At 60.8% G+C, this 14,555-nt stretch overlaps 1 protein-coding gene across 4 annotated transcripts in view; it reads right to left on the bottom strand.

Moving 5' to 3' along the window:
- PRKAR1B (protein kinase cAMP-dependent type I regulatory subunit beta) overlaps window positions 1-14,555 on the bottom strand; it is a 40,926-nt gene that overhangs the window by 7,920 nt on the left and 18,451 nt on the right. For all 4 annotated transcript variants that reach the window (XM_004598132.2, XM_058680433.1, XM_058680435.1 and 1 more), the window contains 3 exons: window positions 12,499-12,560; window positions 11,614-11,660; window positions 6,204-6,362 (listed from right to left, as the gene is read on the bottom strand). In XM_004598132.2, the coding sequence (XP_004598189.1) occupies window positions 6,204-6,362; window positions 11,614-11,660; window positions 12,499-12,560 (268 nt within the window). The remainder of the gene's footprint in view (window positions 1-6,203; window positions 6,363-11,613; window positions 11,661-12,498; window positions 12,561-14,555) is intronic.

Genomic DNA, 14,555 nt, shown 5'->3' with positions numbered 1-14,555 from the left:
AAAAGACCCCACAACATCGCTTTCACCGAGTGTCCAGCGGTCACGCTCAGGGGAGGGCAGCAGTAGCCAGCCCCAGACCTGTCTCCAGTCCCCCTCATCTCCCAGCACCCCCCACCATCAGCCGCTAACTAGCTGAGGCCGTAGCACACGGTGACTCCTGCAGAAGGGAGCTCAGCGCCATGAGGCACCCACAGCACAGGACGGGCCAGTGCAGGAGCCCCGCCCTCTCTGCTGGACACCAGACGGTCTGCAGAGGAGACTGTGTGTGTCGGCGGAGAGGGCTGGACAACCGGGAGCGACGCTGAAGGCTGTCCCCAGAAAACTTTGACAAGAACACCAGCAGCAGCAGAGGGAGAGAGAGGGTTCTGCATGCGTGGCCACAGCCAGCGGCGGCTATGCACACCTGATCGCTCTGGGCACCAGGGTTTGGGCAGCCTTTCCCAGGTGTTCCCAGATGGCCGGGCATCAGCCAAGCGAAGGGGATAAGGATGGTAACGGTGAGGAGAATGATGGTGAGTCATACAAATTACCGAGTACGATGGAGAAGGGCCAACAACCCCACCGCCACCCTAGTCTGCCCACACGCCCAGCCTTGTCCCCAGTGGATCATAGTTTCCCTGCCAGTGACAAAAAAATGGGCCCCATGTCTTCAGTGTCTCCAAGCAGGGTGCCTCCTCCTGCCTCCCCAACATCTTGGACACCAGCGCCACTGCCAGCTCAGCCCAGCAGCTCTCTGCTTCCTGTTGAGAATGCAGAGGGACAGAGCACTTCCTCTCCACCAGAAATGGAGCAGAGCCCTCTGCCAACAGGCCTGGCCACTCCCATGCCAGGCCCTGCCTCCTGGCTTGGGAAGGGTCACAGATGCCCAGACCTGGGACGCTGTGCAAACAGCAAGCTCAAGCAGCCTCTCCGAGTTTATGCTGGCCAGGGCACCCATGCGCTAGTCAAGGCACCCACGCGCTGGCCAGGGCACACACACGCTGGCCAGGGCACCCACGTGCTGGCCAGGGAACCCACATGCTTGCCATGGTACCCATGCGCTAGTCAAGGCACCCACGCGCTGGCCAGGGCACCCACACGCTGGCCTGGGCACCCATGTGCTGGCCATGGTATCCACGCGCTGGCCAGGGTATCCAGGGCACACACAGTGTATGTTGCGCTACACCGCACTCAATCTTCTCATAACAGATGGAGAGGACATTCACAGTCATGCAGCTGCAGTGAGCAAAGCTGGGCTGCACCTGCCCAGGTTCCCAGGGGCAAGTGTGTACGGGGGTGGGTGTCAGGCTGCATGCGGTAGCTCAGAGAGGGACCCACGTGGGGCTGCCTTCTGTGTGTGCTGTCCAGAAAGCTGCGACCTCAGGGGCTCGCTGCCCCGAGCCCTCTCCCTTGGGGCTGAGCCACCATGGGCTCAGAACAGTGCCTGTAGAACTGTGGCTAGGGCTGTGGCTCCATGGCCCTAGAGTACCTTGGGAGACTCGGGCTGTTCTGTGGTGTGAGGTGGAGCCAGGGGCACACAGAACACCTCAGCTGGCATCTGCCATCCCAGCACGTCTGGGGCAGTCCTGGGGGAAGGTGGCGTCCCCTGTCACTACTGGGCTCTGCCATGGGACTACTCATGACAGAATCACAGATGCCCTATGTGGCCAGCAGCACCCCGGCTCAGGGGCACAGGCCTCATCCAAGTCAGAGCAGACACTGGAAGGGTAGGGCAGTGTGGGCAGGCCGCTCTGGGGCTGGGGCAGGGCCATAAGATCCAGGGAAGACGGGAGTCTTCTCCGAGACCCAGGGAACATTCCCAGTCCCAGGGCTCCACAGGGGCAGCCTGGGGCCCTGGGTTCAAGCCTCCACCCCTTGCTCTTGCCCTCCCTGTATATCTGGGCTAGTCAGGGCTTTGGTGGCCCTGTCTGGGCTGCGGGCCTAACAGCACACACACACGCAGCACTCGATGTGTGGTACAGTGAGGGGAGCCCAGACCCCAAGAGCTCTGAGCTCTGGAGCAGTGCCAAGCGCACACTGGTTCCCGTTCTGGTCTCTGATCACCTCAAGCTTCCCTGGGCTGGGAATGCAGCCCAGCAGTCCTGTGAAAACTCACCAACCGGGCCCCAACAGTGCAAGTTACTGCTGCACCTGCTGTCAGTCCACAACCCAGGTTTCCACAGCAACAGAGATACCACGGAAATCCCACGTGCTAAAACACGAGCAGGACCGCATTCCAACACAACTGCCCACCACAGCAAGCCAGGATGCTCTGGGCTGTGGTGACGGGGCCCAGGCACTGTAAATCCCACCAGCCATAAAAAAGGCATTGCTTCTTTACACACTCTGGCCACCCAGCAGCAGAAAGACGTGTGTGCTCGGCCCCGGGAACCTCCTGCAGCAGAGTGACAGCTGGGTTGGCCACCAAGGGCCCAGGGAGTTGCTGGCCTTACCAGGACTCCAAGGCTACTTCCTTGTGTGATGCAGGCAGCACTTGGGCCTGGGCCAGTGGTTCCTGCACTCCGTGGGCACCTGGGGGCCCTGTCCCCCTTCCTGTTGTCTCAGGGGCTGCCAGGGGCTTGGCAGAGCTTGGCCAGAACTACCCACTGTAGAGTCTGTGTAGGTGAGGCTGGTGGCCATCCGCCCTGGTGTCAGGGCTTGCTGAGGTCCAGCCCACACCGGAGCCTGCCCAGGGCACAAGGCCTCAGCTTCAGCGTCCCTCAAACAGGAATCAGCCAGACTGCCCTGAGGAGACAGGGCCGCCCTGGGGGTGGGAGGCTGCCTAGGGGGCTGCCCTGAGCCTGAGGGCTGCCTTGGGAGGGTTAGGGGCTGCTCTGGAGCTGGGTGCTGCCCTGGGGCTGGGTGGGTTATCCTGGGCATGGGAGCTGCCCTGGAGCTGGGGGCTACTGGGGGTGGGCTACTGAGGCCTGAGGGACAGGTCAAGGGCTCCCTCCCCTCGCTGCCCTTAGGGAACCCTAGTGGGAAGAGCAGGCGGCAGGAGGTCAGAGAGCAGTCAAAGGGTGCTGGCTAGGGGTTCAGGGACTCTTAACACCGACCCTGGGCCTTGGTCAGGTGGATGTCGGGACTGGCCCACCTGGCCCACCGCACTGGAGCCAGGACCCCCCCAGTCCACTCTACGAAGGCTCAGAGATGGTCAGAGGTACAGGCACATTACAAAACATCTGTCCTGACCTGCGTGCCCAGTGCTGTCCTGACACTCCAACTCAGTCTACACGCCCATCACGTCCTGGCACAGGGCCGCAGTATGGTTCAGGTGGACACAGGCCCTGGGGCAGACAAAGAAAAGGCCAGTGGCTTGCCGGCTTCTGCTGGGCCAGCCGGAGCAGGGGAAGGGGGCTCGAGCTGTGGCCCTCCCCACGGCCGGGCTCCCTTGTCCCTGAGGAAAACATGCAGCAGCGGAGAGGAGACACTGACACCCAGAGAAACTTCTGGACCAGAGTCCTGTTCTGAGGGCAGACGCTGGCCCCGCATCCAGCACTGATGGACACATCCAGAAGCGACCTGGGCGGAGGCCGAAGGCCCAGGGTTCTGGCACCCGCACCAGCCACACCTGTGGTTTTCTTTCCTGGGATGCGGGAGCTCTGTCAGCCCCAAGCCCGGCAGTGAGTATTCTTGGTACAGAACGAGCCAGAATTAACACAGAGGAAGCACCAGCTGCCATCGTGGCTTCAGACCTTCCCTGAATACACGGTTCCAGCCACAATTAAAAAAAACAGCTGGTAAAGCTACAACACAGACAGACAATGAGCCGGAGCCCAGCCTTTTGCAACCCGGGGGCCAGGTGTCTGTGTACTCCCCGGGGCCCTCATGGCAGGGGAGTGGGCCCCCAGCACCGGATAAACAGCAGCAAGCAGGCGTGGAATCCTCTGCCCTACCCACACTGTGAGCACAGCAGGCGGGGGGCCCCCCCGACCATGCTGGGCCTGACAACAGTCACCCCAAAAAGGGAGCCAGATGCTGCCAGGTGGGAAGGCATCAGTCCCAACAGGACACACAATGTGAGGGAGCTGGTCGCGACAGGTCATCTGGTATGAGGGAACTGGCCATGACAGGACCTGAGGAGTCGGGAGCCAGTCATGACAGGACCCGCGGTGTGGGCTATGAGGGAGCTAGTGAAGGAGCCAGTTGTGACAGGGTGTGAAGGAAAGAGTCACAACAGGACCCACAGCATGATGGAGCCGGTTGTGACAAGCCCCATGGTGTGCAGTATGAGGGAGCCAGTTGTGACAGGACCTGGGGTACGGGCTGTGAGGGAACCAGTCCCGACAGGACTTGCAGTGTAAGGAAGCCAGTTGTGACAGGACCCTGGGTGTGAGGGAGCCAGTTGTGACAGGACCCAGGGTATGGGTGTAATGCTGGTCATGACAGGATCCGGGCTGTGGGGTGTGACAGGATCTGGGGTGTGAGGGACCTGGTCCTGTCAGGACACATGCCATGAAAGGCTGTTCCTAACAGGATCCAGGGTATGAGGGGCCTGTCGTGAGAGGATCTGTGGTATGGGGGACCTGGTTCTGACGACCTGTGGTGTGATGAAACCAGTCTTGACAGGACCCTGACAGAATTGGCAGAGTGCAGGTCTTCGTCCTGACAGGACCCATAGTGTGAGGGACCCGTTGGCAATAGAATCTGGAGTGTGTAGGAGCCAAGCCTGACAGGACCTGTGGTGTGAGGGGATTGATTCTGATACGACCCGAGGCGTGTAGGGCTGATACTGACAGGAGGGAGTTGAGGTGCCTGCATCTGACAGGACTCGACTGAGGGAACTGGTCCTGACAAGTCTCATGGAATGAGGAGGACCCATAAAGTGAGGGAGCCAATCCTGACAGAACCTGGGGTACGAGAGCCCAGGTGGCAGGAAGGCGCCAGTCCTGTCAGCACCCTCAGCGTGAGGGGTCTAGCCATGATAGAACCTGCGGCCTGAGAGGTCTGATCCTGACGGGACCCAACGTATGCAAGGCTGATGCTGTTAGAAGGGAGCTGATCCTGATGGAGCCCGCAGTGTAAGGGGGCCAGTCATAACAGGATCCCGAGAGGACCCCTGTTGTGAGGGGCCAGTCCTGACAGGAACCATGGAATGGAGGTGCCTGTCTTGACAGGACCAGGGGTATGAGGCGTGACAGGGCCTGTCCTGACTGGAGACTCACAGGTTGAAGGGGCCTGTCCTAATGGAACTCACGCTGCAAAGGGGCAAGTCCTGAGGGGACCCATGCCATGTTCCTTGACCATAAAAGCCTTCATTCCTGAGTTCTCCAAGCTTCCCCACAACTACCTCACAGACTGGACCCTTCCCTGCCCCCAGCCACAACAGAGCTGTCTAGTTTTTGCCACTGTCACTAGCTGGTCTTGGGCAAGGAGTACAGGGAAGCCTGGTCTTGGGGCACTCTGGGGAGGGGCAGTGGTTAAAGAGGAATCAGAGGCCCCTGGACAGCCCACGTAGCTTATTCTCGGCAGGGCCAGACCACACAAACATTATCCCAGAGACTGCCCTCTACGGAGCTGTCCTCTGCCCGGTCGTCCTGGGTCACGCTGCCTGGCTCAGAACAGGTTCGAGAAGTGCTGCAACCCAAGGAAGACAAAAACCTAAGTGCAAGGGAACCCCAGACCAGGACTGCCAAGCTTGGAACCTTCCAGAAGGAATCTCCCATGGCCCAGTCTGTCCAGTCGTGAGAAGCATCTGTAGGGGCTCCGAGCTGTAGCCAGGCTGTGGTGAGGCCTCTGTCCACCCCTCCTTGGTCAGAGCTCCCCCTGCACAGCAGGCTCCCGACTGGCCCAGGAGCATGCAGCAGCTGCTGTCCCAAGGCCCTTGCCCTCCAGTGTCAGGCTCACTGTGAGAAGGCAGGGCTACCACAAGCCTTTCTATAAATCTGCAGTCTTCCCTCCTGTACATGTGCATGCAGCTTCCTGTCCAGAGAGGCGTCTGGCAGGGAGGAAGTGTCGGGGCAGGGGGTGGGGATGACCGCCTGTCTCTGGAAAGGTAGCTTTCTGCAACAGGCTACAGAGGACGCACACATGCACACCCTGCACCAGCTGAGCGCCAACCCAGCTGTGAGCAAGAAACTGAAGCATGGAGAAGGCAGGGCCAGGCCCAGCCCTGGCCTCGCAACATCAGTGGGTGCCAAGATCATTCCATCGCCCAGACTGGAAGGCAGAAGGGAGCCCCAAGGCCAGTGTGTGCGGAGCCTCCCGGCCAGGGTGCCACTCACCATGAGGATGCGCCGGTAGCTATCGCGGTCAATGCCCCAGAGCTTCAGGTCCGTCTTGGCTCTCACCGTAGCGGCCCTGGGAGTGCCATAGATGAGCGCCAGCTCCCCGAAGCTGCCACCCTCACTGATGTTGGTCACCCATTCTCCGTTCACGTACACCTGGGGTGGGATACAGGCATGTGGAGGGTCAGGGCGTGTCTGTGACAAGGCTGTGGTGTCCAGCCCTGGAGCTGAGGGACTCGGGGGACTGCACTCCCACGCAAGCTCAGGAACAAACTCAGAGCAGGAGACAGGCAAGGGCCTCTGAGCTCCCCCATGGAACTCCCATCCAGCTTGTGGCCAGAACACAGCATGGTGTGCCTGGGAGACGACACCCCAAGTGCGCACGGCTGGGGGCCAGGTGCACCCTCCTGGCCTTGGGACCACGGTGCTCCGTGCTGGCTGTTCTGATGATCAATCCCTCCAGCCCATGGCCAGTGCCCCAGCACCAAGGGCTAGGGCCTGAACCGGAACCGTTGTGGCCCGAGCAGGGACTGCGACAAGACCCCTTTCAGGACATACCCTGCACAGTGCAGCCCCTGTGCAAAGGCAAACGCGGCCACATTCACGCAGAATGGGGCAGATTGTCCATTATGCAGCCACTGGGCCCTCTTTATTTCCCAGTAAGTTCAGGGCCCCAAAGAATGGCTCCCAACCGAAAGAAGAGGCAGGGGCTGAGTGACGAGACTCAATGGCTCTTTATCCACACCCCGACAACACCCAGATTCCCCCCACCGAGAAGGGCCACCAGGTGATATGTCCACACCCAAGGGCGGGCCAATGCTGGAGAGAATGGGGCACCATGGCATCTGGAGGAGACGTGGACCTGACGGTGGAACAGGTGACTAGCCTGCTGGCTTGGCCACTGTGAACACACGCCATCCTCCATCCCGGACAAAGACCTCTTACTAGTCATGCAGGTGGGTTCAGGGACATGAAGTTGGACAAGTATGTGCCCCTGGGGAGGGTCCAGGTAGAGCCCAAGTCCCATGATGCACACAGTAAGGGACCATGAGGACACCCCTGGCATGTGGCAAGATGCCAGCACCTACTGCCAAGCACAGGGCCCCAGGATGAAGGGTATGTCCAGCAACCTGGTGCAGCCATGGCAGCTGCACCCCTCAACTTCCTGGGGTGCAGGGCGGTGGCTGCTGCGGGGCACAGTCAGAGAGCCCCTCCCTCCCTACAAAGCCCAAGGTCCCGAGAACCGCCCCCCTCCACCCCACCCCTGCCAGGCAGTCAGAAGAAACCATTGTGCAGGCCCCACGGACGGACGGGCCACCTCCCCGAGGACAAAGGGGCCATCCTTCTCGGGACACTGGCCTCTGTCACCGCTCCCCGGCGCATTGTCGGCCCCACCCAGCTGGCACGCACAGGGCCTGCCTATTGCTCTGTTTCGTTTTTTGTGTTTTTTCTTTTAGAAGAAAAACGAGAGGAGGCCCCCATGGGCCACATCAGGGTTGCAGGGTCAGCCACGCAGCTCCCTCACCCCGCACCCACCGTTTTATTCATGCTCTGACCCTCGGTGCCCTCGGTCACAGCATGGATTTACAGTGCACGGGAGACTCCTGTCCCGGGGAATGTGCTGGTCAGCCGCAGGCTGAAAAGCTGCACACACGCAGGGGGACCTTCCCAGAAGGCAGCCCCCGTGGCCGGGCCCAGTCATGCGGAGACAGCAGACGCCTAGGCAGCAGCGGAGCACTGGGCAGGACTGGGTCTTGAGCAAAGGTGAGGGGCAGGCAGAAGGGCTGGCGGACCACACGTCCCTGTGCCCAGGAGTTCAAGAGGCACCCCTGTTGCACGCTCAGCCTTCCTCAGGCCAGTCCATTCTGGCTTAACCTCTCTGGCCGCCTGTCCCTGTGACCTGGTCCTGCTTGTGGGGGGCACTCTCACATCACAGGGGCTCCTCCTCACAGTGACCGCTGTCCGGGGTCCTCCAACGAGACTGACGGAAGGGCCAGGCGGGCCCCGTAAGTCACAGCCTAGTGCCCTTGCAGCTGCAGCCAGGAAACGGGCATCCACCCACGGTGCCCAGACATCCTGGCTCTGGCCAGCCGGGGTCCAGCACGGGCCTTAAAAGCTGCCTTTGTCCCCAAGGCCTGGAGCGGGGAGGCAGGGAGGGGCCCGTTGCCACCAGGACATTGTATTTGGGGAATTCCGGTTCTGTGAAGGTGACCTCACCTCTTCCCTTCCTAAGACAACCCGAGTGTGCCAAGGCTGGGCAGGCAGCCAGTGAGGACGCAACTCAGCGGGAAGCAGCCGAGCCCATCCTGGGGGTGCCTGCGTGTCGGGGACACCCTGGGGGTGGGGAGCCAGCTCCCTTCCTCCCCGTATTCATCCTTTTTGGAAGGGTGACAGACCCAGGGTGCAGAGTCAGGGGGACTAGCAACATCAGACCCCAGGGTTCACAGTCAGCCCCTGAAGGCAGGGGGATGAGTCCTGTGGCAATGAGGAGGGGCTCTGTTGGCTGCCCAGCCTGGGCAGTCACAGTCCTGGGCAGGGGCCATGACCACAGGCTCCCCTCCTTTGTGATACACTTGGGGCACACTTAGGGTAAGGAAGCCTCCACCTGCAGACCACCCAGCTCCCACCCCATGAGCTGTGCTGGCCTCCAAGAGGAACAGGAACAGGAACACCCCTGGGTGGCACGTCTCCGTCCTGGGCAGGTAGGGATTGTGGCCTGCATGAGTGAGCAGGAGTGAACTCCAGGGCTGAGCAGCAGGGTCCATGTGCTGCCTGCAAGGACCAGTTGCAACTGGACCCAGTGTGGGCACCTAGGGACCCGGCAGAGCCCAGCAGCCAGGAGGCACTAGCCTGGGCAGGGAAGGTTTGGGCCGGACGGGACCCTGAAGCTCGCTCAGGGACAGGCAGCAGAGTGGCTGTGGACACCGGCACAGGGCAGAGGGCTGCCCATGTCCTGTTCCCCTTGGTCGTCTCCTTCAGGCAGAATCCTCTCCTTCCCACAGTCTGACACAGGGCAGGGAGGGGCTCCCCCAGGCCCAAGGAAACACCGGGGACCCCCGTGGGTGCTGGGTGACACCTAGAGCTCCATGGGTGCTGGATGACACGTGGAGTCCCGTGGGTGCTGGGTGACACCGGGGACCCCCGTGGGTGCTGGATGACACGTGGAGCCCCGTTGGTGCTGGGTGACACCGGGGACCCCCGTGGGTGTTGGATGACACGTGGAGCCCGTGGGTACTGGGTGACACCAGCAGCTCTATGGGTGCTGGATGACACATGGAGTCCCATGAGTGCTGGGTGACATCAGAAACTCTATGGGTGCTGGGTGACACATGGAGCCCCATGGGTGCTGGGTGACACCTGGAGCTCCGTGGGTGCTAGGTGACACCTGGAGCTCCATGGATTCTGGGTGACACCTGGAGTCCCATAGGTGCTGGGTGATACTGGGAGCCCGTGGGTGCTGGGTGACATGTGGAACCCCGTGGGTGCTGGGTGACACCTGGAGCTCCGTGGGTGCTGGGTGACACCTGGGACCCTCGTGGGTGCTGAGTGACACTGGGGACCCCCGTGGATGCTGGGTGACACGTGGAACCCCATGGGTGCTGGGAGATGCGTGGAACTCCGTGGGTGCTGGGTGATGCGTGGAGCCTCGTGGGTTCTGGGTGACACCGGGAGCCCCCATGGGTGCTGGGTGACACCTGGGGCTTCTGTGGGTGCTGGGTGACACTGGGACTCTCACGGGTGCTGGGTCACACGTAGGACCCCCATGGGTGCTGGGTGACACCTGGGGCTCCTGTCGGTGCTGGGTTACACATGGAGCTCTGTGGGTGTTGAGTGATACTGGGGGTTCCCATGGGTGCTAGGTGACACTGGTGGCACCCATGGGTGCTGGGTGACACGTGGAGCTCTGTAGGTGCTGGGTGACACAGGGGCTCCCGTGGGTGCTGGGTGACACCTGGAACTCCCAGCGGTGCTGGGTGACAAGTGGGGCTCCTGTGGGTGTTGGGTGACAAATAGGGCTCACAAGTGGTCGGCAAAGAGAAAGCATTGAGTGTCACTAAAGCTGCTGGTATAAGGTCAGGGCCAAGTGGGCAAACCATTGGTCCAAATCGGGACAGGCCAAGGTCCCCAGGCCAGCAGCTCCAGAGAGCTACCCTGCCTCCCGGGTGGACCCATCCCACCCTGTCTCCCGGGCGGGCCCATCCCACCCAGGTGCCCCAAGCACCGGCTCCCAGGCAGAGCCAGGCAGAGGACTAGGCTCCCTTCCCCTGTCGCCTCTGTTTCCTGTGGTGGGTTTTTTCTGACCCGCAGTGAGGAGCAGGAGACAGCTGTGACCTGCAGCCGAGCCCAGGGCTAGGCTGCTTCCGGGCACTTCTCCCTGACCCCAGGCAGCCCTGGGTGTGCTCCGGTCCAGGAGGGCGACAGTCCCCACCCCAGATGTGGGGGCCTGCCCAACCCCCCTGCTGCAGCCAGCACGGGGCCGGCGACTGTGACCCAGAGGCCCCGGCAGGCACTGTGCGTGCGCCCTTCGCAGGAGATGAATATGAATCATTTCCTGAGCGTCTGGCTTCGGAAGCAGAACGGGCTTGCCCCAGTTCCCAGAACTCCAGCGATGACTGCTACGAGGGGAAAGCCATGAGTAAGGGCCTCCCCAGAATAGCGCTGCACGGAGGCGCAGCCCTGAAATAGCTCAACCAGGGCCCGGGCGTGGTGTCAGCTGGACAGCGGCTGGCAGGGCCGGCTCAGGGCAGGTGGTGGCAGTTTGTGGTAAGGGAGGAGGTGTGGCAGTCACACCAACCATCCCCAGCCCAAGTCCCTGCCCCTAAGTGACTCGGGGGGCCCTCAAGGGTAGCAGTGGGCATCTGGGGACTCATCTCATGGACCACAGAAAGGGCCATAGGAAAAAAATCACATTACTGTGAACTTGAACTTGAGCTGTGACCCTGGAAGGAAGTGGGCGGGTGCCGTGGAGAGACCAAGGGAGGCAGGTGTGTTAAGAGGGCAGATGGTGTAGAGGGATGAGGCTGCCCAGGCCAGCACAAAGGGGGTGGGGTGCAGGTGGGGAATGACGGTGTTCCATCTGGGCCCAAGCCGAACAGAAATCAACCCCTGCTCTGCTATGGGCAGGGGCCGCTGGGGCAGGTGCCTGGGATTCCGTCAGCAAGGCAAACCAAGGAGGACCCCAAAGTGGGCAGGCCTGAACACAAGCACTCCCTTCCTCTCATCCTGGGGCCGGTGGAGGCAGAGGACAGAGGACACACAGCCCCGGCTGCTGGCCCACCCCCACTCGCGCCCATCCCTGACCGCACTTTCAGCCCTCTCCCATTGGTTTGTAGGGGACAAAGGGAACAGCGCCCAGGAGGAGGTGTGGGAACAGGAGCCACTGTCCCCAGCAGCCGGGGGCACTCACGTCCACTTCTCCCTGGTCAATGACGTAGAAGTTGTCACCTTCGTTCCCTGCAGGAGGAAGACAGGTGTGAGCACCAAGACGGGAGCTGGGCAGCGGGGGAGTCTCTCTCTCTCTCTTTTTTAATTTTCAAATTATTGGGTCCAGCACGATGACCTAGTGGCTAAATCCTCACCTTGCATGCTCCAGGATCCCATATGGGCACTAGTTCATGTCCCAGCTGCTCCACTTCCCATCCAGCTCCCTGCTTGTGGCCTGGGAAAGCAGAAAGCAGCGGAGGAATGCCCAAAACCTTGGGACCCTGCGCTCACATGGGAGACCCTAAGGGGGCTTCTGGCTTCAGATTGGCTCAGCTCCACCACTGCGGCCACTCGGAGAGTGAATCAGCCAACGAAGTTCTTCCCTCTCTCTCCTTCTGTCTGTAAATCTGCCTTTCAAATAAAAATAAATAAATCTTTATGTTAAAAAAAAGATTTTCAAATTATTTTATTTGAAAGGTTGAGTGACAGAGAAAGAAAGGAGATAGAGAGCTCTTCCATCCCCTGGCTCACTCCCTAAGTGGCTCCAGTAGCCAGGGCCAAGTCAGCCAGAGCCAGGCGTGCCATCCAGGTCTCCCACGTGGGCGCAGGGCCCAGGGCACCAGGCTGTGCTTCACTGCTTTCCTGGGGGCACCACCAGTGAGCTAGCTGAAAATGCAGTAGCTGGGACTGGAACGCTGGCAGGGCGAGCTGCGGCTTAACCACCCGTGCTGCCATGTGGGCCCCAGCTAACTCCAGACCACAGCCCAGGAAGGCTCTGGTCCCAGCCACGTTCTCCGGGTGGACCCATAGGATCCAGTGTCTCCCCAGCTTCCCCCAGGGGCGCACGAAGCATGGCCGTGGGGCTCACCTTGCTGGATGACAGTCTCGCCGGCGATGTGGGTAACAGGGAACATGGCATCAAAGATGTCGCTGGAAAGCAGACACGGAGCAGCTGGAGCTGCAGGTTGGACAAGCACCCGGTCCCTCCCACATTGAAGCCCAGCAATGGAGTAGCTGGGGCTGCAGATCCCCCCTTACTGAATAGGCCCCACGCAGGATGGGCTGAGACATACTTACTGTCCCTGTCCTGTCTAGATCCATGCAGTTTGTCTTTGGCGGAAAACAATCAAGATGCTTTCGAGAGCAAGCTCAACTCCAGGCCCCCAAGCTCCTGAGCCCCCTCTGCCCAGCCAGACAACTGTGCTGGATACCCACAGATTGGGGCCACACCCCACACTCCGAGCCAGGCGGACACATCTGGCTCCTCCCACATTCACTTGAGGCCGAGCGACATGCGGTCACAGCCTATCCACTCAGCTTTCTGGCAGAGGCGGCTGGGATGCGGGAAAGCACCTGCCTGCTCCTGGGAGCAGCATCGCCCTTCTGGCCGACCCCACAGTGCCCACTCTCTCAGCTCCCCTCCTGCCGTCAGTCTAAATAGAGACTGCCCTGTGCTGAGCAGTAAACCAAGGGGAGCCCCGGGGGACCTGCAAGGCACCGGCTGGGCCCTGGGAAGCAGAGCCCAAAGGCTGGACCCGCCTGTGCCCAATGCCAGGAGGCAGAAACAAGGAATTTTTGCCTGCACTGTTCCCCCAAGAGCCCAGCAACTCCTCCCGGGTTCCAGTTCCCACTCTACTGACAACCCACACCCTGTGCCCTAGGCGCCCACTCCCCTGCCCTGGCCGCTCCTGGGCCAAGCACCCAGACACCTGCAGAGCTCTCTGTCCCCGCACCACTGCAGTGACTGCACTGCCTCAAGGGCTGGTTGACTCCTGGCAGTGAAACATCCAGAAAACGCATCAGCAAGAGTAGCCTCCTGGCTCTGGGCTGGCTGCTGTGGCCATCTGCGGACTGAAACAGCAGGTGGAAACTCAATCTCTCACTCTCTCTCAAAAAGTAATGTGCAAATTCTAAAAACTAATAGATAGTGGCCAGACTCCATACCCACTCAGCCTGTGTGGCCACAGAATGGATGCGCTGCCCAGCGAAGAGGCCCCGTCTGCACCAAGCAACTGGGTCCCCCACAAATCCAGGGCGGGAGGGTGAGCCTCCCATGGGGGAAGCAGACCCGATGGTCACCTGCAAGGCAAGGTCTCCCAGAAAGGACTCTGCCTGGACCAGGCATGGCCAGAGACCCAGGCCGACCTACCCACAAGTCTGCTCACAGTACAAATCTTGCCATCCCAAAGGGGACCCAGAAGTGCCTGCGGCCATACCCCCCAACATCCTTCCTCAGCCTCAGGCAAAAAAGTAGCCCCCAGTTTGCAACACCCAGGACCTCCAGTTCCAAAGCCCAGGACCCCCAGTTTTCAAAGCCAAAGACCCCCCAGTTTTCAACTTCCAGGACCTCCGGTTTTTAATGCCCAGGACCTCCGGTTCTCAACGCCCAGGACCCCTGGTTCTCAACACCCAGGACCACCGGTTCTCAGAGATCAGGACCACTGGTTCCAAAGCTCAGAATCCCCGGTTCTCAAAGTCCAGGACCCCCGGTTCCCAAATCCCAGGACCCCTGGTTTTCAACGTGCAGGACTCCTAATTCTCCAAACGCAGGACCCCTGGTTCTCAACGCCCCTGGTTCTCAGGACCCCCAGTTCTCAAAGCTCTGGGCCCCCGATTCTGAAAGAACAGGACCTCCAGTTCCAAAGCCCAGGACTCCCAGTTCTCAAAATCTAGGTTTCCTGGTTCTCAACACCCAGAACCTCCAGTTCTCAATGCCCAGAACCCCTAATTCTCAAAGTCCAGGACCCCCAGTTTCCAACACCCAGAACTCCCGGTTCTCAAAGCCCAAGACCTCTGGTTTTCAATGCCCAGGACCCCTAATTCTCCAAGCCCAGAATCCCTGGTTCTCAACACTCAGAACTCCCGGTTCTCAAAGCCCAGGACCCTAGCTCCTGACGTCCAGGACCCCCAGCTTTCTACATGCAG

This window comes from Ochotona princeps, chromosome 24 (genome assembly GCF_030435755.1).
Source record: "Ochotona princeps isolate mOchPri1 chromosome 24, mOchPri1.hap1, whole genome shotgun sequence".
Lineage (NCBI taxonomy): Eukaryota > Metazoa > Chordata > Mammalia > Lagomorpha > Ochotonidae > Ochotona > Ochotona princeps.
Note: the sequence above shows the minus strand (reverse complement) of the source record. Positions and strands in the feature narration are given on the sequence as shown.